Genomic DNA, 25,833 nt, shown 5'->3' with positions numbered 1-25,833 from the left:
TTGGAGACGGCAAATAGTATATAATAATCCAGCGCTACAGTTGAATAAAGAACTTCTAACTCAGCAGGATGATTATTAATGAAATAATTCAACCACTTCAAAGCCTTTTATGGGGTTTTTTTTTAATTTCATTTTCATTTGTAGATGTCACTCTGTTCTTTCTCCGTTTAGCCAAAGTGGCCACTCCAAACATAAAAACGTGGAAAAAAACAAACATAAAACACCACTTCCTTTGCAGGTAGGATTTTAACAAGGACAATAGCACCTGACATTAGATGTTAAAATGTTAACGGTGGACAAAATGTGCATCAATCGTCAGTACAGAAAGAGAAAATTGTTGCAGATTCTGGCATTCCCACATTCAGTATAAAGATACACTACAAAACTGAGTAAAATATAATGTAGAACCTGTACAAAGTGACATTAAACACGTATACATACATCATCACTGCATATGGACATTGAATATGACTTGGTTATGTATCTGCTGGTCATAATAAGTGTTGACATTGTGCTCGGAGACGACGCCTGTGAAATAATTATATTTCGCAGGCGTCTCCACATCACTTCCAATCATCCTGTACTGTTCTCCTCTATTCCACCACTGCTCATTTCTTTACTCTCATCCCTCTTTCCCTCTTCCTTTCCCCCTCCATCGGCCCCCGACCAAGGAGAAGCGATTTGCAGCAGCAATCCGTCGCTAATTCTCGCTCAGCGTTCATGAAAAATGTATAGCAGGCAGACTGTAGGGAGATGCAGATTGGCGCTGGGCCCTCAGCAAGAGCCTGGCTCTGCATTAATGGCACATTATTTTCAACCTCTCCATCCGTCCTCTCCATATACGTCTCCTCTCTCCCTCCCTTCCTCTTTTTCATCTATCTATCTATCTATCTATCTATCTATCTATCTATCTATCTATCTATCTATCTATCTATCTATCTATCTATCTATCTATCTATCTATCTATAACAGTATATTACCTTTGAAATCTTTTTTCTTCTCTTCGGTCTCAAGAGTTTGAAACAAAAGCCATAAATATTAGAAGACTCAGTGGAATATTAGCAGCTCAAACAACCCAAACACAGCTATCTGCAATCTGAACAAATGTGTGTGTTTGTGTGTGTGCACACACGTATGTGTGTGTTATTCATATGCCGTTGCTTCTGCATTTGCCTGTGAGCGCAGTGTGCAGCCAGTTAAACCTTCTCAAAGATAATAAGAGGGAAAACTTTATCTTAATCTTTAAAAGGCACGACATGAAGTTTGAATCCAGCTGTGAAATGGGTCGTGTGTGCGTGCGTGCCTGTGTGTGTGTGTGTGTGTGTGTGTGCATGTGTGTGTGTGTGTGTGTGGATTTACTTTCCCAGATATGTTCATGCGTGCATGTATGTGGATGTGTTTAAAGCACAGGTATCTTATGAGAGTAGATTAATAACAGCACTGTAATGCCATCAGGACTAGTCACAGTGTGTGCATCATGCATAATAAACCTCCCATGGAGTTTAAACACACACACACACACACACACACACACACACACACACACACACACACACACACACACACAGACTTCCTGTCACTATAGCAACACTGGCGGCTGCCCCTAACTTCAAAGTCAGATGTAATTTCAGCCTCCCAGCAGCCAGAGGGAGCCATGGTGATGACAGATCATTCCCCTCTCTGATGGCTCCTTCCCCCCTCCATCCTTCTTTTAATCCCTTCACTTTTCTTCTCCTGCGTTCCTCTGCTGGCTCCTTCCTCCCTCCCTCCCTCCCCTGCTTAGCCAGCCTGCTGGGAGACCAGGCATCCAGGACCAGACATAAAAATAAACCCAGAAAGGTTAGAAGTGGATGACTGAAGCGAGGGAAAGAGGGAGTGAAAGGGGAAGCGGGGCAGTGGGGAGACACTGAAGAAGGGAGGGGGGAAGGAAAGTAGGAGTGAGATGGGGAGGAAAAGGAAGGAGGGAGATGATGCAGTCTTTTACTTATTCTTTCCTCCGACAGCAACTCTTAGTCCTTTTTTCACTCTGGCTCACTATTGTACTGTTTTCTCTGCTACAGTCATAAAAGTGAAAAAAAAAACGAGAAGAAGAAAAAAGAAGAAAAAAACAGTAACTGCCACTCAACTTGAAATATTTGTTACTTCAATCCACATTATCATCCAAGGAGGGAGAGAAATCCTTCCAGATTAATTTGCTGAAAAATAATTTCACAAGAGAACGTCTCCATGTCCAAATTACTAATGAATATAACATATGTTTCCAATCTCTAGTTCAGATTGGCTCAATAACATTTGAAGACATATTAACAGTTAATGTAAATGTTAATGTGGTAACAGAAAAATCACCATTTATAACGGAGGGCTTGGTGCCAGAAGGGCATGTGTGGCATTACTGTTTGGTGAAAATTAAATCTATATATCAAGTATGCACTTGAGGGGATCTATTTGGTGTTCTGAAATCAATATGAAAGAGTTTTTGTTTTTAATCAAAATCAAATCAAACAGATTGAACTGAGGATCTTCTTCACAGCTGAACAACAACATCGGATGTAACACCTCCAAAGGACAAGCCAAACTGGTCAAACACAGTGTGTCATGTTCATTTACTGATGTATATCCAACAGCACTGCTCCACACACACACACACACACACACACACACATATCAATACATGCATACAGGCAGTCATCCACATTCCATTTACATCGTGTTTATGCAGAATCCTGATTCTCACTGAAACACAGATCAAATACAGCGTGTGTGTGTGTGTGTGTGTGTGTGTGTGTGTGTGTGTGTGTGTGTGTGTGTGTGTGTGTTAATGGAAACCCAGAGCTGTCCTCTTTTGTCCTGAATTTGAACTAGCCTTCCTAATCTGTTAGAAGAAAGGAGCTTTGACAAAAGCCACCAGCCAGAGAAGGAGAACTGTTGGGCAAAGAATAAAAAAAGATGCAGGGAAGAAACATTTCTCTCCTTCTAGGGTCAGTCATTGCTCCCTCTCTTCCTCCTCCTCTCTTATCTCCCCCCTCTGTCTCTCCTCCTCTGTAGGAGAGGCTGGTGAGAGAGGCGCCAGTGGAACCGGACTGGTGTTTTCTTAACCAAGTTCATCCCTCTCCATTTCCTCCTCACTCTCAAATCATAAAGCCTGTCACACACTGGGGGTGCACGCATGTGTAAGCATAGAGGTAGGTAAGTGTTTAAGAGTAGTGCTCGGACAGAGAGTGCACACACAGTTTCACCACTCTGCTGGGCTTCAGTCAGCCCGCCCGTCAGGGGTGGATGAGTATAAACATGGCTTCCACCACAGCGGCAGAGCTCCTTCCCCTCTCCCTGTACCGCTGCTGCTCAACCTTGTGTTACCAGTTTGCTTTAACAACCTACACTAGCCAGCATAGCTCCCAATAGGCAGAACAGTGTGTAGCCATCAAATTTTGCCATAAAATACAACTAAAAGCCTTCAGGCAAAAAATACTTTATTGATCCCCATAGGGAGATTCTCTTTTGGTGCGTCTCTCCTCTACGGGGGATGAGAGTACAGTGTGAGCTGCAGAGCAGCTGGTAGGATTCAGCATCCTGCTAAAGGACACTTCAGCAGGGTAGATGCTTGTCAACAAAGTGGTTGAAACTAATGGCTGGTCAACATTTCAAACTGGACTTGTAGAGCTGCAGTGTGTTCAGAATTCAAACTGAATCCCAGCGCTTATTCTTATCACGGCATTGCAGGCATTTGAGCTCCAAAAATATTCTCAACAAGCTACAAATATTTAGAAACAGCCTAATTAAAACTACAGTGGCTGCAAATACAGATCACATATGATCCCAGGTGACTTGTCTAGGTTCGAAACAATGCTGAAGATGTGTACAGATGAAAAGACCCAGATACATTTTAACCGCAGATCAATTGCACTTCCTGTCTGTGTTTCCAAGCCGCTGGGAAACGAATGGTATAGCCCCGGCAAAAACACGTGTTCCCGGCTCTTGAGGATCAAAAAAACTACGCGTGTACATGAAACTGTGTGTGCGTGCTAAATCATTCATGAGCGGCAAATGAAAACAGGCTGGCATACAAGCGGAAAAATAGCCCGTCTGCATTTTAGATGAAGCCAGGGTCCTCTGACTCGCTGTGTCATGATATCTGGGGCTGCAGCTAAACGGGGAGGTGGGAACACGTCTCGTGCAAAAAAATAGAAAGAGAAGAAGCAATTCTGTGAAAGTTTGATACAGAAATCTCAAACGCTATGGAAAATGATGGGACCCTGCGGAGCGGGTAGGGTCTATCAAAACATAAAGGGACAATGAATCAATCGCTCTCACTCATATTGGAGCAAATAGGTCTACGGGTTTGAGAGTGGCGTGACCAGGAGCATTCCCCTGTGAAAACGGGCTTCAGATTAGCTGTCCTATTCTCAGAGCCGCAATGTGTTCATAGCAGTGGCAGGGAGCTGCTGTGGCCTTCAGTGCCGCTGTCTGTGCTAAGAATAGGCTGCAGGGTCCAGAGAACATCTCGTCTCTGAGTCTCCCTGCCTCCCTCTCTCCCCCACCTCCCCTCCTTTTCTCTCTCACACGCTGCATAAATATATTTGAAGTGTACACACCAAAATATAAGCAGAAATGATATTCCTACTTTGAAAATGCACTTGGTATGACGGCTAGTGCAATTGGAATGGTCTCTTGAAATATTATGCTGAATGATTTACCATCTAGAGTATGTAATCTCTGTATATTTTAAACCATATGTCCAAAGCAATATAAGAGACTTTTCTTTCCACAAGTCCCTCAGAGTTTTTCGCCCCCCATACTTCGGCTCATTCCCTCTCTTCACTGCTCATCTCCATTGCACTTCTTTGCTTTCTCGAGTCTACCTCCCTTTCTCCTCTCCTCTCCCCTCCTTCCCCCCCCCCGTGAGCACTAATGTGGAGGCTGAATTGAACCCTGCTGGCTGACATTACTCTTTGCTGCCTGCTGGCCCGTCTGCCTGCCTGGGGACTCTAAAATAAAACACAACAGTGGGGAGAGCCAGAGTGAGAGCACGCACTGTATAGGCAGCCTGACTGACACGCTCTGATAGAGCACACACACACACACACACACTCGGTGTGTGAAAACGGCTCACAGAGGACAGACTGTGTATCAAAGTGTGCGACGCGCGCGTGTTTGTGAGCAAAGAGGGGGCCGTGCGAGGAGCGAGGGAGGGGAGGGGGAGCAGGCCTCTCCAGCTGTGCCCTGTCAATCATTCATGACCTAACACTTGGAATAACAGAGGAGGGCAAGGTGGACAGGAGTGAGAGGGAAGAGACAGCAGGGAGAGATAGTGTTTCTGAATTTCCCTTTTCGTCTGATAGAAAATAAGTCAAAGAGGGCCAAATGAGCACTGGAAGACATACAACATTTTCTTTCTCTATGTGTGTCTGTGTGTGTGTCTGTGTGTGTGTGTGTGTCCACTAGTGTGAATAACATGTCGTTGCTGGAACCCCATAGCCTGAATTCAACATCCCTCACCCTGAACAAGTGACAAAAAGATAACCACGTTTCACTTCACCGCTTCACGCTCTCTCTCTCTCATTGTCTATCTCATCCTGCTCTTCACCCCCCCCCCCCCCCCCATTCTCACCTCACCCTCCCACCCCCAGCTCTCTCTCCATCTTTCCACATGGCTGGCCATCCTCTCCCATGTCCCAGAGGATGGGAGACTGTGCGGCAGCTTGGCAGGCTGTCAGGGGAGCACCGGAGAGCAGGGAACATGTAGTGACTGGAACAGGGGTGGCGGTGGAGTCGGGGAGGGGGCATGTGAGGGGTTGAAGCCCTGGCTCCTCACCTCCACTGTGGCACTGGGAGAACTGGCTCTGCTTAGCGGTGTTAAGCAAAGGATGCAAAGGGCTAAGGGCGCTACAGAGAGGAGGAAGATACAGAGCTCTCACTCTTATTCTATTTCCATGTACACATGACCACACACTGCAGGAACTAACAGGCAAGCAGCCATTATGTCACCCTGAGCCAATCATGTAGTCTGGCTATCCAACATGACACGTCACCTTTTATTGACCCATAATTGCCTGTCGTGGGGAAATGTGGGTCATCTTTAAAAATGACAACTCAACAAAGAGAAGCATCGTTTTTTGTGCAATCATAACAGTGACGCCTGATGCATCTCATGGGAGAAATGAGGACGAAAAGGTTTTGTTGAAAGTTATGGCCTTTGGTTGGCGACACAAACTTTATTGAAATAGTTTTTACATGAAGTACAAACCATCAAAAGTGGTTCATCTTCTTAATAGATGATCTTTACTGTAGCTCCTGACTTCCCTGTGTTGAACTGGAGGAACAGGCTCGGCTAGACCAGAACAAGAAGAGGCTGAAAATACTTTAGGAGGAGCGCTGTAATGTTAATCCTAACCCTATTAAAATGATGGCAGGTCAGTTTAAAATGATGCAATGAAAAAGCTGCTGGGAGACCTTAAAATAATATTACGTATAATACTTCTTGTAAAGGTGAGAATAGGCCTGTCCAATTAGCGATTAGGTAGGACGATTTTTAGTTAAGTTAAAGTTCTGCACTTTATTCATTCATTTTTGTTTAATGGACAAACCTTAAGATACATGTGAAAGTGAGGTTTTTCTCTTAATCCCAAATAAATTGTTTTTTTGTTTACAAGAGGTCTACAAGAAGATAACATGGAGCAAAGCCAGATGGCAAAAGTTCATTAATCGTTCTTTATATTAATCCCTTGAGGGATTTTTTTGTTTAATAAGAGCAAGGTTTGCACCCAAAATATTCAATAAAAAACAGCATATTTGAAATAATTTCTTTGCCTTTTGTCATTTCACAAAATAATCGTAATCGTAATCGAAAATCGGATTTTGAGAGAAGATGTTAAAATGAAAAAAAGTATACAATGAAAATACCACCACTCACTCACTCACTCACTCACTCACTCACTCACTCACTCACTCACTCACTAGTGCTGAGTGCCTGCTTTGTGCTATTCTATTTATAATGATTAACAGCATCATTAACAATATAGATACTGTACAATGATATGGAACACAAGGCATGCTGTATCTCCTATTTATTGCATTTGAAAAGACCCGCGGGGCACTGTGACTTGCATTTGTGATAAGTTACTAAAGCACTTTTTTCCCTTTGGTCTCCCTTCAAAAATCCCGCCACATCACAGAGCAGACTCGTCCCAAAACAACAACATGACACTTTGCCGACCCGCGCTCCCTCCCTCCTGACAGAGAGAAAGAAAAAAAAAAGATGACAGCAGCTTTAGATCTGACATCAAACGCCGGCGAGAGAGTGAGAAAGAGAGAGGGGGGAGGGGGAAAAAATGGTTACATCTCTGCAGTGACAGCTTGCTGGAAGAGCCTGGCAAACGCCGAGCAATTTCTCTCTCCCCTCTTCTATCTCTCCATCTCTCCCTCTCTGTGTCTCTCTCTCATCAAAACTTGCCACCGATTAGGATCTCGCCGAGCCACGCGCTTCGGATGGGATGCGAAAACACACGGAGAACCCAAGGGGTAAAATGCCAGGATTAAAGTGGTGAGGGAATATGGGGTGATATCGGCCGCGGTTCAAATAGATCGGCCCCCGCGACTGCAGTGGCTCCTCGCCTCGCCTTGCTCTCTCACTCCGGATTCACACACTGATACATCAAGGCCATTTCTCATTATAGCACGAGGGTGAAAAAAAAAAAGCTTTCATGATGCTACTTTAGAGGGAAAGACAGAGAGGAAAAGGGAAGGGGGGAGTAAAGAGTGTGGGAGAATAAAAATGAAAGAAAAAAGGGAGAAAATATGCCAAGATAAAGCAGATGACATACTACTAGTATGTTACGGAGGAAAAAACTGAGACAGAGATAAAAAAGAGTGTGTGACTATCTGTGAGCATGAGAAACAGGAGAAGGAAAACTGACAGATAAATCAGCCACTGATTTGAATCAAAGCAGAGTCGAGCATCAACGTGCATTACACGAGCAATGAACACAGACTTGAAAAAGTATCAGTTTATGGAAAATGGTATGGCTTAATTTGAGTTCATACACTTAATTTAGTCTTCCTCGCAGTTCATTCCTCCACTCCAGAGGCAGTTCCAAAGTATCTGGTAAATTAAACGGCGGGCACCTCAAGCAGTGCCAATATTTGCGAACATTTGCAAATGTCTATTTATTTTATTCTTGAAAGTGCCGAGGAGCTGTGAGGGGAGAAATGATAGAGAGTAAAAAAACGATTCGTTTAGCCAACAAAACCGGAGCAGCCCGCATCTCTCTCCCCTCATAGATCAGCCTGGCCTCACCATTTCTTCTCAATTACTCCCCCAGTCAACCTGCTTAACGATTTTTAGCTCGTCCAAATGCCAAATGCGTGTGGGTTTTGAATGTGTGACTGCGTGCATTAGCAAGAATGTCTGTGTCCGTGCATATGCTTTTTTCTGTACACGTGGGTGTATGTGTGAGCGGGTGCATGGCGGGCGGATGCACGTGGCCTTTTTGCCTTCGGCATGGACACCAGTCAAAACACAGACATAAACTCTGAAACCAGCAGTGGAATCCATGTCTACCATGGGACATGAGACTAAGAGGCGTTTCACGGGGTGAGCGGAGGCATCTGATTGGACAGAAAGGCTTACAACTGAATGTCAGGAAAAATTCAGAAAGTAGAAGAAGACACAGAAACAAGTGTTTCTTTGAGGCTTCGTGATGTGTTTTGCTACAACAAAAGAACCCTTCTTCCCTTTCACTCACACACACACACACACACACACACACACACACACACATACTATTTTCTTTAACATTTAATTCTCTAAGTGTCAAACCAGTGATACTGTGTGCTTATTGGTGGGCAGAACCATCAGTCACTCACCGGCAGACTGGACGGGCGGTCTTGGGGGACGCCATCCTCATTGTTGGCCTTCCCAGAGTTCCCTTGGGCCGGACCCCTGGTGTTGTACGTCTCCTGCTGGGCCTCCTTGAAAGAAAAACAGAGATAGAGGGGGAGAAACACAGAGAGTCATTTACATCTATGATTGATAAATTTAAAGGATTTATTTGACAGTATATTGCCAATATTTTTGAGTTCTGAAGGGGATTCGAAATTAGGATATTACAAATACTGTATATCATGTGTTTTGACAGTTATGAGGGGGGGAGAGACAATTACACCATATAATGCAGTAAAATGGCTCTGGGCAATTTCAAAGCGTTGTCATTACAGTGTCCTCTGTCCATGTTAAGAATAATAAGTTCATGGCTTAACTGACTTCGAGCAGTATTTGCTTTCTTTTATGTACACATTTGATTTTTTTTAAATGTGCATTTATGTATACTGTATATGTGCATGAAAAACAAAAACAATTCATATGTCAGAACATTATTGGATTTTTTCTTCATCCAAATATTAGTAGTGACATTGACTCAAAGGCACAGTATCGTTAGTATCCTTGAAGAGTTGAAATCATTACTTCTCCTCCTAGACTAGTTATGTCATAGTATTCAAAACAATTGAAACTTGTCTAAATGTGTGACAGAGATCGAGAGAATGAGTTGGACTGTTGAGGTTGTCACGGCTCTGATTTCCACACAAACACACTGATACAGTTCATGCAGACTGAAAAACAGAAACACATTCACCCATCAGCACACTATACCCGCCAATTCGTTTCAACCAAATCCCGGCCTAACCACCCACTAATCCTCGAGAAGAAAAAAAACAACAACACACACATACATACAGACACACACCAATACACACACTCAGTCCTATTGTTCAATCTAAGTCATTTTCTTTTCCTCTGTAATCACAAGCCTATCTAGTGTAAACCAATTTTCTCCCCATTGTCGGAGGTGTTGCCCTCTCCCTCTCCCTCTCCCTCCCTCCATATCTCTCCCTCCTTCCCTCTCCCTCGTCTTTTCATTCACCACGGAGGTCGTTCCTCCATCATGTTAAGCGTTGGCAGCACAATGGCAACTTGTTAAGGAGCTCTGTGTGGAAGGATTAGTGATAAATGATCGGCGAGACGCGGCGAGAGATCACACGTGAGTGCTCCAACACACAACCAAACACATTACGCTGTACGTACACGCACAGTCCCATTTATGATATACACACACGGACACACACACACACACACACACGTACAGGGTGTGTTCAGCTTTTTACTTTCAAAATCCATTTTTCCACCACAGTTTGATTTCTTATCTGTTGTGTGATTATACTGTAGTAGGTGGGCAATATCCCTGTCAGCTAGGTGATATAATTTTATAGCTGAAGATTATCCTTCACAGCGAGAGATGTACTACGTGAAATGGATCTATTATTAGAGCATTAAATGTGTCGTAATTTGTGCTTCCAGGGTGAATAATACCAATTTGCTACTTTTTGTACACTCATTCTATGCAATCCGATGTAAGGTTTTATACACACACTATACATTATCTGTAAAGTCGCTCTACGCACATTTGCATGCTGCATTAGCAGCTGTGCACACGGCGACTAAAAGTTAATGTATTCATTCATCCATTATTAAGAACAGGTAATTTAATGACCTGAAATGCCCTAGAGTAGTCCCTTCAAATCCACATTTCAATTATTGGCCAATTAAATCTCAGAAGCACTAAGAGTAAAAATACAGAAAATGTTAAAAATCCGAACGTTTCCTGTCTATTATTCCATCTATGTAGACATATAGGCTACTGGACACTTAACATATATTCTATTGCATTGGTAGTGTCATCCTCCACCCACTGATTTACCATACAGCCATAATGTCAGCAAATAGATAGAGAATAAAGGCATGTCAACAACACAAAAAGTCCTGCTTCCATAATCTGTCAAAACATGAAGCAGAGAAAGAGAAAATGCTATTGTGTTCAATTAAGTATCTACTAAACATGTTTTTATTTTGTCATTCATTTTATGAAATTTAAATGTACACACACAATAATCCCTTCTACCTGCTGATATTCTTATTCATATAAGAGATTGTTTTGTGTCTGTGTCTCATTGTTATCTTGCTTGTGACTTATTTTCAGGCTTCTCTTGAAAAAGAGAAAAAAAAAGAGAAAAAGATCTTGATTTGAATTAGACTTTCTGAATAAATAAATGTTTTCTTTTTTATTGGAATAACAGTGACAGTGAAAATAGACAGCTAAATAAATGGAACATCCTGCCACAATCTTGCCACAATAGTTTCCTTAATCCAATCATAACCTAAAACCCCAAAACCAGCAACATCTCCTGAATCAAAAGCCAGAGGGAAACCCTGCTCACCCAGATGCGGTTCAATCACTGGATCACATATTATTGCATAAGTGGGTTCGTGCAGAGACACTTGACAACAGGATCGCAGCAAAAAACAGAGGTTTTATTTAAAAACAAAGGACCCAGGGCAAGCCCCGTTTCTGCATGATTGTGTTCATCAATGGGAGCCTCGACACGCCAAGCGTCAGGCTTCCGTTACATAGCCGGAAGTGAGCGTTGTCGTGAGCAGAAACCAGGCGTGGACACAAACACACCTCCAGGTAAATAAAGGCCAGGGGAAAGGAAGGGATGAGAGGCGGGAGGAGGACAGGAAATAGAGGCGAGGAGATTTGTGGCGTCTTCCTGATAGGTGGACGAGTGTGTACATGTGCACAAATCCGTTCTCAGATGAACATGCAAGGACAGACAGTTGCTCACACAGTGAAATGAGAACAGAAGAGTGGCTGCTGAACCAAGTCCAATATTTACTCAGGCATATAAGGCTGTGTGTGTGTGTGTGTGTGTGTGTGTGTGCGTGTGTGTGTGCACGTGTGCACTCGAGGGGATTTCCGTTTTAAGTGGGTCAAAGTGAGGTTAGCCTCATACTACTGTTTACACTCACGCTCTTACATCATCACTGTCAACTGTAATATGGACAGGGAGAGGGTGAGACAGATAGTAACAGAGGCTGGGAGGCGGGAGGCCAGATGCAGCCATGCAATGCAGAAGGTGAGCTGGGAGATGGGAAGGAGAGAGAGAGAGAGAGAGAGAGAGAGAGAGAGAGAGAGAGAGAGAGAGAGAGAGAGAGAGAGAGAGAGAAAACAACAGTGTGAAAAAAAGACTGGAAAAAGCGAGCGCGAGAGAACATCAGAGGCAAATGAAGGAGTGCTGGGAGTGCATCCTTTCATTTGAGTTTTTTCCAGTCCATTGTCTCAAAATCCCATTTCCCAGCTAATTTAGAAGCTTCTAAAATACACTCCACTCCATACCTTAAGCCTTAGGCCACAGCTAATCCTGTCTTCACACACACACACACACACACACACACACAGAGACACGCTCATTCATCCTCCGTGCATTTCAAAAGACTTCTTGGCATAGTAGAAACGAATGAAGGATATTGAAGGCAAGCGTTTGAAGTACATGAGGGAATGCAGGAATCAAACTGTGAGTTAAATGCTATTAGACAGCTGTGTGGAGAGGCAGTGTAATATTAGATTTGATTGAATAGATGACTGCTGAATGTGGTGTAATATATAGAGCCGGAGAGGCTTTATGCAGACGCAAATCAATATTGCAGCGCCGCGTTAATCCCAGGCACTCAGGAACGGGAGTCAGTCGGCAAGTGAGAAATGTTCGGAAAGCTGAAACATGTTGACGGTGTTGTCTGGAATGTGATATTGCACACGTGGAGTAATCAGGTCTGGTTTGTAATTCCATTTTTTTGTTACCGGTTATTATGATGTTAGACTTTGTTAAAGAGGTCAAAGGGCAAGTTGCGCTACAGTACAATACCTCCCAGAGATAGTGTTTTAGTCCTTTTGTTTCAAGAAAATCGAGAGCACAATGTTGCCCCAAACAGTCATTTCAACAATGACATACAACCAATTTGACACTTCCTTCCTTTTCTGGCTCACACCTAATTTAAGCATGTTGTACTGAGGCTTTTTGGTTGGTCGCACTTCACACTTTCTACCTCTACATTCAAGCAGGGAGCAAGGTGAAACGTCACACCGCTTTGCTTGTACGAGTTTGATTGCCTCGGAAAACAAGCAATGAAACTGTCACGACAGCAAGAAAGCACATTTGATGCCACCACTTGACACAACAGAAAGCAGCGGGAGGGAGCGAAAATTCACAGCCATTACGTTAAGCTGATTTTGGCTGACATCTGTCTCGATCTCCTTTTTTTCCCTCCTTCTTTTTAACAGTGAGAAAAAGATGTGGGTTAGTTCAAACTATACTTCGGTATTATTTTTTTTTTAAATGTTTAACATGCTTGCTTTTTAATCCTTTTTTCCACGGCCTTTTTCTGCCCTGGGCTATCTTGCTTTTATAAACTTTGTGTGCAGATGTCAGTGCTTTCGTCACACGCTGGCTCTCGCTTTATCATCGTGGTCAACTTCTTTTCTCTGTCGGCTGTGTTTTCCTACTTTTTTTTCCTATCCTAATTCGATTTGTTTCACTGTTTACTCCTACCTTCCCTCAACAGCCACTCGATCCTCTTCGTTTTAACTCGTTTTCCATCACCCTACCTCCTTCTCGCTCTCCTCTTCTACCTTTCTGTCCGCTCGCTCTCCTAATTAATCCCTTGCTTTCTCCACACCTCTCACACCCATCTCTTTCGTTTTATCCATCACCCTTCCTCTTTTCCCTCTCCGTCCTCCTCTACCTTTCCTTCGCCACCCCCCTCTCCTCCCCCCATCCTTTCCTGTCTCCAGCCGTTCTCCTCATGACTACCAAATGAATTAGTCACCCCCCTTCTTCGCCTGCACCTTGGCAGATGCACATCTCCACAAAATCTGACGCTAATGCCATTAATATTCATTAAAAATTAAGCTTAATTGCATGTCTTTAGGAGAGAGGCCCCCCCTCCCCCCACCAAACACGCTGCCTTACCATACACACACACATCATGAAACACAGTGTATTTTACCGCCACCCTCTGCCACATCACCCCAACGACAACAAGATGTCCATATACAGTACACACTCTTTCTTACCCACTGAGACGGGGGTCAGTCACTGCAGAAATAGACAGTGAGAGGTGAGGAAGTGTGTTTCCTGTTGTTTGTCAATATCTTTGTTTCCATAATTATGTGTGTATGCCTTGCTCTCTCTCAGTAATTACTGTGGAAGCTAGCGTTTTTAAGTTCAATTTGGCTTCACTGCTAAAGAAATTACCAACCTTTAAAGAGGAAACACTAACAGTCTTGTAAAAAAAAGCTCCTGTGCATTAAGGAGAGGCGGCGTTGGTGGTGGGGGGGGACATCCATATTCAACACCCCGCGTTCACAGACACGTTGGTTCAGACTTGCAGATACGCACACATGCTCACACCAATCAGACTGACTGAACCGTAATTAAAGCAACAATCAGCAGCGAGTGCGAGCTACGCCGTGTTCTGAAATATGTGACAAATCAACATTTGGTTATGGTGTGCTTGTCTTTCATGTTTTCTTGACACTTACATCGTTTGATCCATTCCGGGAATATTTGGAAAACATTGCAGTTACATTCTGATCATGTCGGATATGCTGTAAATATATTATAGGGCAGGCCTGCATTCATCTCCTGCAACTGCCTTTTAAAAGTATGTTGATCAGACGGCATGGAAAGCATGGGCCTTTATTCTAGGGTACCATCTATTAATACAGAAAAGGTGAGCATTACAATGGAAACAGCTGCTATATGTGTATATGTGTATGCAAGGATGCCTGTGAGTGTATGCCTATATCTATGTCAGTGTGTGTGTGTGTGTGTGTGTGTGTGTGTGTGTGTCCAGCCTATCTTAATAGGTCCATTTGTAACAGGGCCTGTTCTAGTGCTGTGTCCTTCAGATTGGATTCTATCTCCGCAATCCCCTGACCTTTAGCACAAAGAGACTACAAGAAAGGACCAGAGCTCCAACACACACATACACACTCTGGCACAGTCTGTACACACACACACACACACACACACAGCCACACGTTCACTCTTGCCAATATAAACACAAACACACATGCAGACACAGGACTAGATGCACATGCAGGGACACACACTGGTATGTGTGCAGGCCATCCCTCAGGGATGATGTCAAACGTAGCTGACAGTGTTAGCTGCAGATGCCGTTGCCAGGGCTTTCATTCTCGTTCCTCTACACAGGCTAATCAAATAAGAGCCAGTCTTTGTGCCATCCTCACTTCACACACTCTTCGCAAAGTCCCTGTCACCACCACCCCCATCCGCCCATTCACTTCAATTGCTTTGGCTCGCAGTTAAAGAGGACATCCACCCAAACTGGTGTACACCCACATGACTTTTGCTAAAGCACGGAGGAACAATAGCGGTGTGTTGGCGAGTTCGACTTTGACATTTTTTTCGTGTGTGTGTGTTTTCTCTTTCTCCCTGTCTGTGAAGTCTGTATCCAGGAACAAATGTAGCGGCATTTCCTAACAAATGGCAGCTAAATTAGGCCCCTAGGGTGCTGTGCCGCTAACTACCGGCCTCCTTTTTTTCTGAGCCATTATGATTGTCCTAACCGTTCCAAAAACACCTCTCCCGTTCTCGTTCATTTGCATTTGAATTGCAGCTCGGCTGTAGAAAAACAAACATAAATCAAAAAAGGGAAAAAGAAGAAGAAGAGAAAAAAAAACAGTGGCGGATTCTAGTCGAGCAATTAGCGAGTGTCAGTCAATGTGAAGGTAAAAACCCACTAAATTAAAAACATTGTCTCACACACATGCAGACACACCATCACACACGCTCATACACACTAAACCTAGCTGACATATTCAGCAGATTTTTTCTTTTCAATTTTATCATTTCGTTTTTGCCTGAAAACTCATCAAGCTTAAGTGCTCGTCAGCGGCGGCCAATCAGAGTGCGGCAGGCCCAGGGTTGCCGTGGCGATACGCAGGGACATTTAGAGGACTCCGATAAACTCTGCCATTTAAAAGGTTATGACAATTAACGCGGCTCTCCGCAAATTACCACTGCCAGACCTTTACCCATGGACGTCTCTCTCTCCCTCTTATCACCCCGCACCCAGCCTCGCGCTCTCTCTCTCCACCACCTCCTCTCTCTCACCATATGCCCTCCATTTCCACAGCCTGTCCTCCCTCCATCCCTCCATCCCTCCCTCTCTCCGTACACTCCCTTCCAGCCAGCAGCACTTTTATTATCCTGTTAATTAACAGAGCTCTTCACTTAATATTCAAATGGTCACCAATTAATGACATTGAACTTTGGGGCGCCCCGCCCACCCACACGCAGTGGCCCCTGCACGCACGCCTCTCACCACATCCTATTCTTTCACTCTCACTTCACACACACACACACTCCTTCCTGCCGCTCATTTCCTGCGTCTTGTCCCTGCAACTTCCCCTCCATCCCTCCACCTCGTTGCCAAGGTGAGCTCCCATTTCCGTGTGTGTGTGTGTGTGTGCATTGAGGGGCAGTCACAGGGATGGAGGCAGCAGAGCAAGTTTACAGCGTGGGTGTAATACAGCCAGGGGGGCAGGACGCAGAAAGGCTCCACGGCCTTTTAATTAACCTGGTGTGATTAAAAGCGGGGGTGGTGGAGGGTGGGGGGAAAAGGCCTGCTGCTTCAGCGGTCAGGGGCGGGGGGTGTCAGACAGGAAATGACACACTGGAAGTACTCAAAGTTAAAGGAGACAGGCGGTCTACCAGCATGTGTGCACTATTTGGTTTATAGAGGGTTTCCTCTGAGAAAGAAAAACATTCCCATTTAAAGCAACTAGAACATAGAATGAGCATAATGAGGAAATCATTTGTCAAATTAAAAGTTCATTCTTGACTTTGGAAACAGGAGTTTACAAATTCTACAAGATCCATTTAATAGCATTTCTGAAGCACTCGTTTCTATTGAATGAAGAATAAACTTCCCAGCCATCATGGATGGGAAGTCATACAATACATACAATTACATAAAACGTGGAAAGTTTGGGGACTGTGATTTTTATCTGCAAAGGAAGATACGATCAAAAAGCTCCAGCAGAGCCTTTACGTGGAGCTTGTGGTGAGATTGTTTTGTCAAAATGAATTTCCTTTATGAGAAATGCTTATAATGCTACGCTTGTAAAAACGTGCAGACTGCACATAACCGACACACTATGTAAATCTTTGCCTTCCAGTGGAAACCATGTAAATCCCAATATGGTGTTATTTAAGTTTTCATATTAACTAAAAGATGCAAAGTTCCTTTATGGACTATGAAAATTCTACAGCTTCTTACAAAAAACGGAAAAATGCGCTGTGACATTGGGTCACAAGTGAAAACAGGATTGTTTTACTTTGCTTCAGGAAAGCTGGCGTTTTGGAAACATGTTTTTCACAGAAAGGCATCAATATGCTAGAGTTTCATAGCAACATTTTGTTCCAGCGGTCAGTACATTTCTGTCAGCGGAGGGCACGCATGCATCAGTTACTGTCTTTTCAAAATAAAAGTAAAAGTACTGAAAGCTTGAATGCCAGCCGAAAGTCCTTTAAACACACGGGGTATGGCCACCAAATGATGTGAAATACTCACCTGTGAATATTTCACATTAAAACTATTCATACGTTTTTGCCATTCATTATGGCAGCAATGCAACAGATGCACCTTCTCAATAAAAGGTTGGAATAAATTCGATCAGAGGACCAACTTCCAGGATCCTATTGACCCAGAACAGCATTTGGCAGTTTTCAGCTAAATTGTTGTATATTCTAAGCCACTATAAGCTACTTTATTCAGTTTCCTTTTAGCAAAATCGTGAATTTGATTTCTCTCTGGTTAGTCAAAGTTTAACAGTGTTAATGTCTCGGGCTTTTATTGTGAAAGGTAAGAACAGAAAGAATGGATGCAGCTTCTGTGTTGTACACTATAGTGTATGTCTTTATGTGCCTTGATTTGCTGTGTTTTTTTGTTGTTGTTCTTTTGCCGTGTAAAATCAAGTTCTGGATGAAATGACTCATGAAAAGAACAACAGTTCATACATTGACACATGATTAATCACACCAAAAACATGCCCCCATGTGTAAAGGCCTTTAGAGCTTTCACCCTTTTAGTCGACACCACATGGTGGACAGGTGATGTTGTGCTCATGAGCATCACTAATCTAAACCAATGAATCAACTTCCTTCCATGTAGGTCCCAGTAAAGTGAGCTTGTCTCCTCCAATCAGCTGAGAGCTCCTCTAGGCCACAGCGCCGCTCCCCAGAGCCTACTCTCAGACAGGAAGAGGAAATAGTTAAGGCCAATAGAGGAAACGACCGGTGGGATCAGTTTCACAGAGTGGATAGGAGGGTTTTACTACCAGGAGTAAATGTTACGGGGAATGACTTCCTCCTTCAAAGACAACTCAACCATATAGCCAATACCACTCAGTGGCATATTCACCATGCAGTCCATAATATACGAAAACAAGTCAAGGCCATATTCTGTTACATGTATTTACTCATGTCACGGTGATTTTTTCGTAGTGAAAAATGTAAGAGTTTGTACTGGAATAGATTATTAAAGCCATTCTCACAACAGTATGAGTTTAAATCTGGCAGCTGGCCAGCGTTGCATTTCACCTCCTTGCTGTCTATTCCCTCAATCTATCCTGTCACACTCCAGAGTATACTGCCCAATAAAAAAAACAAGCAATAAAAAATAAGCTTCAAATTCTTGAAATTACAGCTCTTTCATTCCTGTTTTTATGAGGTAGAAAGCATTAGACAGTAACAAAATATCATATACATCATCTGTTATGCGTCAAGTGCAATATGGCCAGGAAGAGGAGGAAAGGGCAGCGATTTTCTCCTTTAAAACGTCTTCTCTCGCGCTGTAATAGAAGTCAACATCAGACCAAAAACATTAGGGCCATGATATTTATAGGTTCTGTTGAGATACACTTCCAGAAAATGGGCTCCTATTAAATATTTCTTTCTCGAAACAGAAATCATTTCCTATTGCAATTTTAACTGAGCCTTGATCGAACACCATTCACTGTAAAAGTGTCATTTTAGTATACAAACAAGAAATGAGGTCGTGTATGAGGTCAAAAAGCCTTCTCAATCAATTAAGTTAAAGTAAATGTTACAGTGTTTCTGTGAACTATCAATTTAAAAATATCTGGTGTTCTCAAACACCCACAGTCACACTCAAAAACAGACCACCCACATTCTTTAAAAAAAAAACTACTTCTACCCTGGTACAATTTTATATATTTATTTATTTTTTCGTATACTTGATGTCTTCAAAATGTCTTTTTAGCCTGCTCTGCTCCTCGCAATCAGATGAGGTCACGGCACTGCAATAGACTCAAAGAAAGATGGCATTTTCACTTTGATTTGTTACAAAACCAGCTAATAGCAGTTGGTAGGAGAGCAAATTCCGTGTCAAAGGCAGCTGGAATGGTTCCATCAACTGGAGGATGTCCTCTGGCTAGGGTTAATGGGAGTGGAGTGGGGGGAAAGGAACTGCGGAGAGTGCCGGAAGAACAAAATAAAGAACTTTTCAGCTTGGATTTCTCAGAGTAATGCGGGGTCGAAAAACAGGGGTCAAAACCACAATAATATCTTAATCTGGCATGCGCTTGCAATTGTGTGTATGTGTGTGCCCGTAATCCATTCCGTGCGCCTCACATCATGTCTCATTTCAGCCCTGAATCACAGACAAAGGTCACCATTTGACCTTTTCACAGTTCAGAATTGCTGCGGCACACTCATAGAAAGACTCCGAACAGAAACATTGAAGCAATATACAAGACGAAGTTAAAATCAGACCAAATATTACTACTTTTTATTGCAAGTTGGCCAGCAATGTGTGAGTTTAATTTCCAAACATGTTTACTCTTGGATCCAAAAATCAAAGATGAGGATCTAGTTTCTTTGCGAGTTAAATATATTCTGGCATTTTCTGGTTTTCTTTCCTCTCTCGCTCAATCAATGGACAATTAACTTTGTCTTAATGCCACCGCACAGGCTTGTTTTCGTAATGTGCAAAATGTCATGTTTTTTTCAATACTGTGTATTTTCAATAATTACTTGAAAATGAACTTTTGAGACAAAGTGAGTGCTTGGACCCCGAATTTTGCATTTGTTACATAAGGTGGAATTGGTGCAGCAGAGTACAAAGTACACAGATGCCACAAAAACAACCTCTGCCTCAAGGAATCCAGCCTATTACCAACTATACATTGATGTTTAAGACAGAGTCTGTATATCTACCCTGTTAAGTTTCAGTTGGATTGGACTGCAAGTTGGAAACTTGGTCCTTTAACTGTATTTGTCCAATAATAGCTGGGTTTCTTGTTAAATCTCATTTCTCGTACCAAAGACAAAATGTAAAAATGTGATGTGAATGGAAAAGTATGTGAGCAGGGAGCTTATTAGTCGATAGAAAGAGTGGATTTAGTTGGTCTAGAGTTTGATGGCGAGTAGACAGGAATCAGGAGGTGTCTGCACATTGCCTGCTGTGTTGCAGGGAAGGGATATAAAATGCTCTATAGCTCCAACGCATAGGAAGGATTCCTTGATTAAAGGGAAAGACAGCAGGGTGCAACATTGATGCAGTGGCTGCTGAAGGTGTTGTGGCTTGTATGCAGCGTTAACAACCGTCTGTGCTGATTGAAACATTCTCCCTTCAAAGCGACATGCATGCTTAACAATGAAAAACAAAGGGAAACCGGCTCCGTGGTCACCACGGCAGTTGGCATGGCAACCGATATGAGACCTCTCAGCACAGGTGAAATGGGGCTTTGGCCAATCAGAGTGCTTCAGTGGAAACTACCTGGTGTGTAAATGTCAGCAAGGGTCAATTGCCACCACATCATCAGCGATGATGAAAACACACCATTACTGTCACAGAATGTCAACCTGGCCATGGATCTCAGCCATTCCTAGTTAGAGTGAATAATGTTTGTTCAGTAGAATGCCCGGTCCGTGTGTGTGAGCATGTTCAGTGAGGAAACAGGAATAGTGCTTCTTTTCTGTGTGAGACAAAAGGCATGCTGGCTAAAATGTTCACTCAGTTTGAATACAATACTTTTTGACAACCTGCTTTTGTATTTCACAATGGCTTCATGCTTGGCTATTTGTCTTGGCGGGCGAAATATTCAAGGCTGTCTAAATAAAGGTTTAACGGCATCACAGTAAATCACCTACACTACCTACATAGATACAACTGCACCGCTGCCAAATGCTATCAATTAGTGCAGATGCTAAATAAATCTAGTCACATTTGTGAACTACTAATGGCACAAAACAATCTCAGGGTCAAAACATTGTGCTTTTTTAACAGAAAATGTCCTTTTAAATTCTCGGAAAAAAATAATAAAATACTTGCAGAGGAAATGGTTCTGCATAGCACTATTTTTTTTTTTTTTTTGTCTTGCTTTATGTATTCTCTCCAGTTCGGTCCTGTTGGGATGAGCTGTCAGTGTGGATCTCTTCATTAAACCTGCTTGGTTTGTGATCCTTCTGCTCTGGGAGAGGTACGACTCATTTGTGTGTATAAATATAGCAACCACTCTACTACTACTACTATGTTAAAGCCCTACCTACAATTCGGATTTAAAGTAAAGTAAGTATTAGAGGGAAAATAGGTACCAATAATTAAATTTGTGTTTGTTGATGCATTAATGGGGAAGCATCATTTTAGTTATTGTAGCTGGTCCATGTGTCTGCTAGTCTGAGTATATAACCCTTTGGTATTGCAAACACAAAAACAAACAAACACTGGACATGGACTCATATAGCTATGATTGATTGGTTGTATTAAAACACGCCTTTGTCAACCCTGATGCTGATCTTGCGGGATGGCTCCTGGCACCACTACTTCACTCATCTGTCTTTTCCGGTTGTCCTTCATCCTGTCTGATCCTTCCTTTCCTGTCCAGTTCTGTTGTAATCTCCCCCGTCTTGTATTGTTCTTTCGCCTGCTCTGTTTTGTTCTGCTCTGTTCTGATCCAGGGCAGGGCTGTTAGCCAGAGTCACTCTGCGCAGGCTGATACATCCCTCTGGCAGCAGAGTGGATGGGAAACACATGGCCAGCATTCACTCAACTCAAAAACAACTGCTTGAACCCAGCTTCCCAATGGAAAACTTCGAGAGAACATCATGCTGAAACTTGGCAAGACAAGTCTCAATCCAAATCTGTGGAACAGGCCTTTTGTTGTACTGAGGATTGAGTTTGCCCAGGCGGGTTTGCGTGCATAGAAAATGTACAATATGTGTTTATGCTCCATCTCGCTTCAATATGGGAACTTGAATTGCATTCAAAAGTCCTGTTTCTGCAAAGTGTGTGTGTGTGTGTGTGTGTGTGTGTCCTCAGAGCAAATGCAAATAGAAACACACCAAGTGAGATTTGCCTTAAATGCCTCTCATGAATCATGTGAGGGAATAACATGACCAATACACCAGGCTGTCAAGCCACACAAACACACACACACAGTCTATCCCATAAGATGATCTCCCCAATCCCAGTGCCATTAAATACAATCCATGGGAAAAGGATGAAATCCCTTACCAGCTGAAATTTGATTATTGATGTTTAATCTGATGCATGTATGTGTAACTGATAGGTATTGATATTTATTTGCTGAGCTACGGTAATCAATAACATTTTTTGCTCACTGCATATATAGAAACATAAAAGCCGAATGTCTTTGCCAGCAGGAAACAGCAGCGTGGGTGTCTGCTTCAGAGTGTGATGAGTAGTATGTATGTATGTATGTAGTACCTGTTGTGGCGGTGGTCGAGGCTGCAGGTAGGGGCTCTGGGTTGGGCCCGGAGGGGTCTGTTGAGGGGGGCTGAAGTACGGAGGGGTTCCCTGCTGCCCCACCTGCTGCTGCTGGCTGTAGCCCCCCATGCCCTGCTGGCCATAGGGCGCCACCTGCTGAAACAACCAATCACACAGTGGTTAGAGGGGAAGGCATTGAGGTCAGGGCGGAGGTTGAAACAAAACGTTCACTTTATATTAAAAGCAATACAGAGCGGCTGTCAGGTGCAATTAGCAGACTTCACAGCAGGTGTCGGGTGACGTACTGTATTAGTCAATCACATGAAAGCAGCAGAGTCTTCTGACCTGAAATCCTCTTGGAATTATAGGAAAATAAAAACACAAAACACGCCATGTCGGCCTACAAAAACTGGCCCCTATCCATTTCCCAAATCCTCTGATTGTTGCTCAGTTAACGTTTTTAATTTAGCTCAGACCAGGCTGACAGCCGTCTCCCAGCAGTCCTCTGCCTAATGAACTCTCACTGCAGAAAACCTCTAACTTTATGTCCTCCGGCTTGCCAAATGCATCCTCCTCTCCACATTATCTCCGTCTCGGTCAGCTCACAGATGGGATGAGGTGTGTTGGATATTACTGCTGGCCCGTCCCTGGCTGTCACCCTAATGAGGGACACATGGAAGAGCCGGGGCATTCCAACGCAGTTCGGTTAAAAAACTAACTTGCAAGGTTGACGCTATGCCAAGTGCCTATGCTGCGTTACACGATGGTTATGAGAGAGAATGTGAACAGGGATTGCATGTAACAAGCTGGCACCAATACAGTCTAAATCCCTCCCTGTCGTTTGTTATGACTACAGACAGCACCAGGTGCTCCTCACTCCTCTAAGGATTTCCTATGAAGGCTGGGGTTTTCTCATTCACACAGACACGCACACACACGCACGTGCACACACACAGCCAAGTAGAGGCTATGAAACAACATTTACGACCACTGGTGAAGCAATTTGACAGCACTTTTCATGTCATATTTTTTCCCCATCGTGTTTTCTTATTCTGTGATGACCCAACATGCTGCCACAAACTCATTAAACAGCACACAGCTGTAATTTGGGGCATGTGCACAACTAGTCCACCTCCAGCTTTTGTCCGAAATGTCCCTTTTAAATCTTCGTCGGCAGTCTTGGAAAAAGTAAAACCCTCTCAAACTCAAAGTGATTTATATCTGAAACGATGGTATTATAGGGGACTCCGACGTGACTCAACTACCACACTACGGTCTCGTCAGATCAAAAGTAAAGAGCACACATCCACAGTCGTAGTTTTACAGTGACTTTTATGAGTGAGGAAACGCAGTCATAAAAGCCCTGTTCAAACTGGTGGCTGGTGTAAAATACAGTGAAATCTGATCCGGCTGCAGAGGGCAAGTGGAAATTAATACGTTTGAAACAATTTTGAAGAGTAACTTCCTTTGAGTGGGTGTTAGAAAAGAAATCTTCTCTCTATGCTGGCGGACGCTTTTTGACTCTGAATAGAGATGATTGGACAATGTAAAATACTTTTCACTTCAATGGAAATTTGATTAGAAAGGACAGGTCTGTGAATGTGTGTGAATGTGTGTGTGTGTGTGTGCGTACTCAGAGTGTGAGTGTCATTAGGCCCGATGAGACAGACAGGCAGGGTGAGATCAGTCTAGCTGGCAGAGAGGTTAATAGCATGGCCCTGCTCATGCCAACAGCACCACTGGATTCATTACTGCTGGCCGGGGCAACCCACACACACACACACACACACACTCTCACACACACACACACACACGCGCTCATTCTCGTACCAATGTACTCATATGAATGCACGTGAATTCCAGTTGTCTGTATATTATGTAGGGATTTGTTAAAAGTAAGAAAGACAAACGAAGGCTCTGTCTCTCTGTCTCTCTCTCTCTCTTTCCCTCGCTCTCTCACACACACACACACACACACACACACGCGCTCATTCTCGTACCAATGTACTCATATGAATGCACGTGAATTCCAGTCGTCTGTATATTATGTAGGGATTTGTTAAAAGTAAGAAAGACAAACAAAGGCTCTGTCTCTCTCTCTCTTTCCCTCGCTCTCTCTCTCTCACACACACACACACACACACAAACTCGCATCATTAGATGTGGATCAAAGCCATCCTGTGATCAGTGACGACAGGATGGTGTAACACAGTGGGTCTCAACTGGAACACAACTGTTCTTGGATTGGCGAGGATTAGGTCGCCATGGAGATCGAGACGAGACAACTGTGGGTGGGTCTCGTTCTCAGACAAATACAATGACAGGCAGACAGGCGGATATGGGCAGACAGTGACAGATAGACACAGGGATAGATAGAGCAAGAAAAAGCACAAATAATAAATAATCCTATTAGGAAGAATGACAAGCTAATGAATATATCAGAAACTACACTAGATTCTATTCTGTCAGTTTGAGTTTCTGATATTTTATATGTGAAAATACACCTGGGACACAGCTAGCAAACGCTGGAACAAGAAAGCTTGAACACACCAATGTGATAATGTGATGTTCTGCGATTCTCATTTTCTGGATTTTCAAATTTGTAAAATTCAAAAACACTTTTAAGTAATTACAATTAGGCCTTACAATTTTGACAAAATATTTAGATTATTATAAATGTATGATTGCCACTGTAAAATAGTATAATTATGCAAGTACTCCCTTTCAAAGAGCAATTAACTTTTCACTCTTAAAAATATTGGAACATGAAAAAAAAAAAAAAAATCTGATTAAGTAAAAAAAAAAAGAAAAATAAAGAAATGAAATGGGTTCTGTTAACAAAAACAATTCCACACAAAGTCAAGTCTTATAATGTGTGGGAAAACTGCTGTTGGTGACATTCTAATGCAGACAAACATGCATGTAAACAAAACAGGTAATATCGATGTCAGCAAAACTGATTGAGGTCATGTCCATATATTGTACAATTAGTTGATAATGTATTTATCGTGAGAGGCCAAATTTCCAATAGACCTTCTGCAAAGCAGACTTTTTGTCATATCATGGCAAGAAAAAGGTCTTCAATAACATTACCAATGGCTGCATAGCATTTAGTTTTTTCCAGTTCCAGGGCCTTTGCATCATTCATGCTGACTCACTGGCAA

At 43.0% G+C, this 25,833-nt stretch overlaps 1 protein-coding gene across 11 annotated transcripts in view; it reads right to left on the bottom strand.

The window, feature by feature from the left end:
• Nucleotides 1-25,833, bottom strand: part of LOC311016438 (AT-rich interactive domain-containing protein 1B-like) — a 159,786-nt gene that overhangs the window by 95,623 nt on the left and 38,330 nt on the right. For 8 of the 11 annotated variants that reach the window (XM_084014115.1, XM_084014116.1, XM_084014117.1 and 5 more), the window contains exons 3-4: nucleotides 22,670-22,825; nucleotides 8,863-8,967 (exon numbers count right to left, since the gene is read on the bottom strand). In XM_084014115.1, the coding sequence (XP_083870241.1) occupies nucleotides 8,863-8,967; nucleotides 22,670-22,825 (261 nt within the window). The remainder of the gene's footprint in view (nucleotides 1-8,862; nucleotides 8,968-22,669; nucleotides 22,826-25,833) is intronic. The other 3 variants (XM_084014114.1, XM_084014119.1, XM_084014113.1) reach the window with 1 other exon arrangement.

Source organism: Eutrigla gurnardus (genome assembly GCF_963514095.1).
Source record: "Eutrigla gurnardus genome assembly, chromosome: 7".
NCBI lineage: Eukaryota > Metazoa > Chordata > Actinopteri > Perciformes > Triglidae > Eutrigla > Eutrigla gurnardus.
Note: the sequence above shows the minus strand (reverse complement) of the source record. Positions and strands in the feature narration are given on the sequence as shown.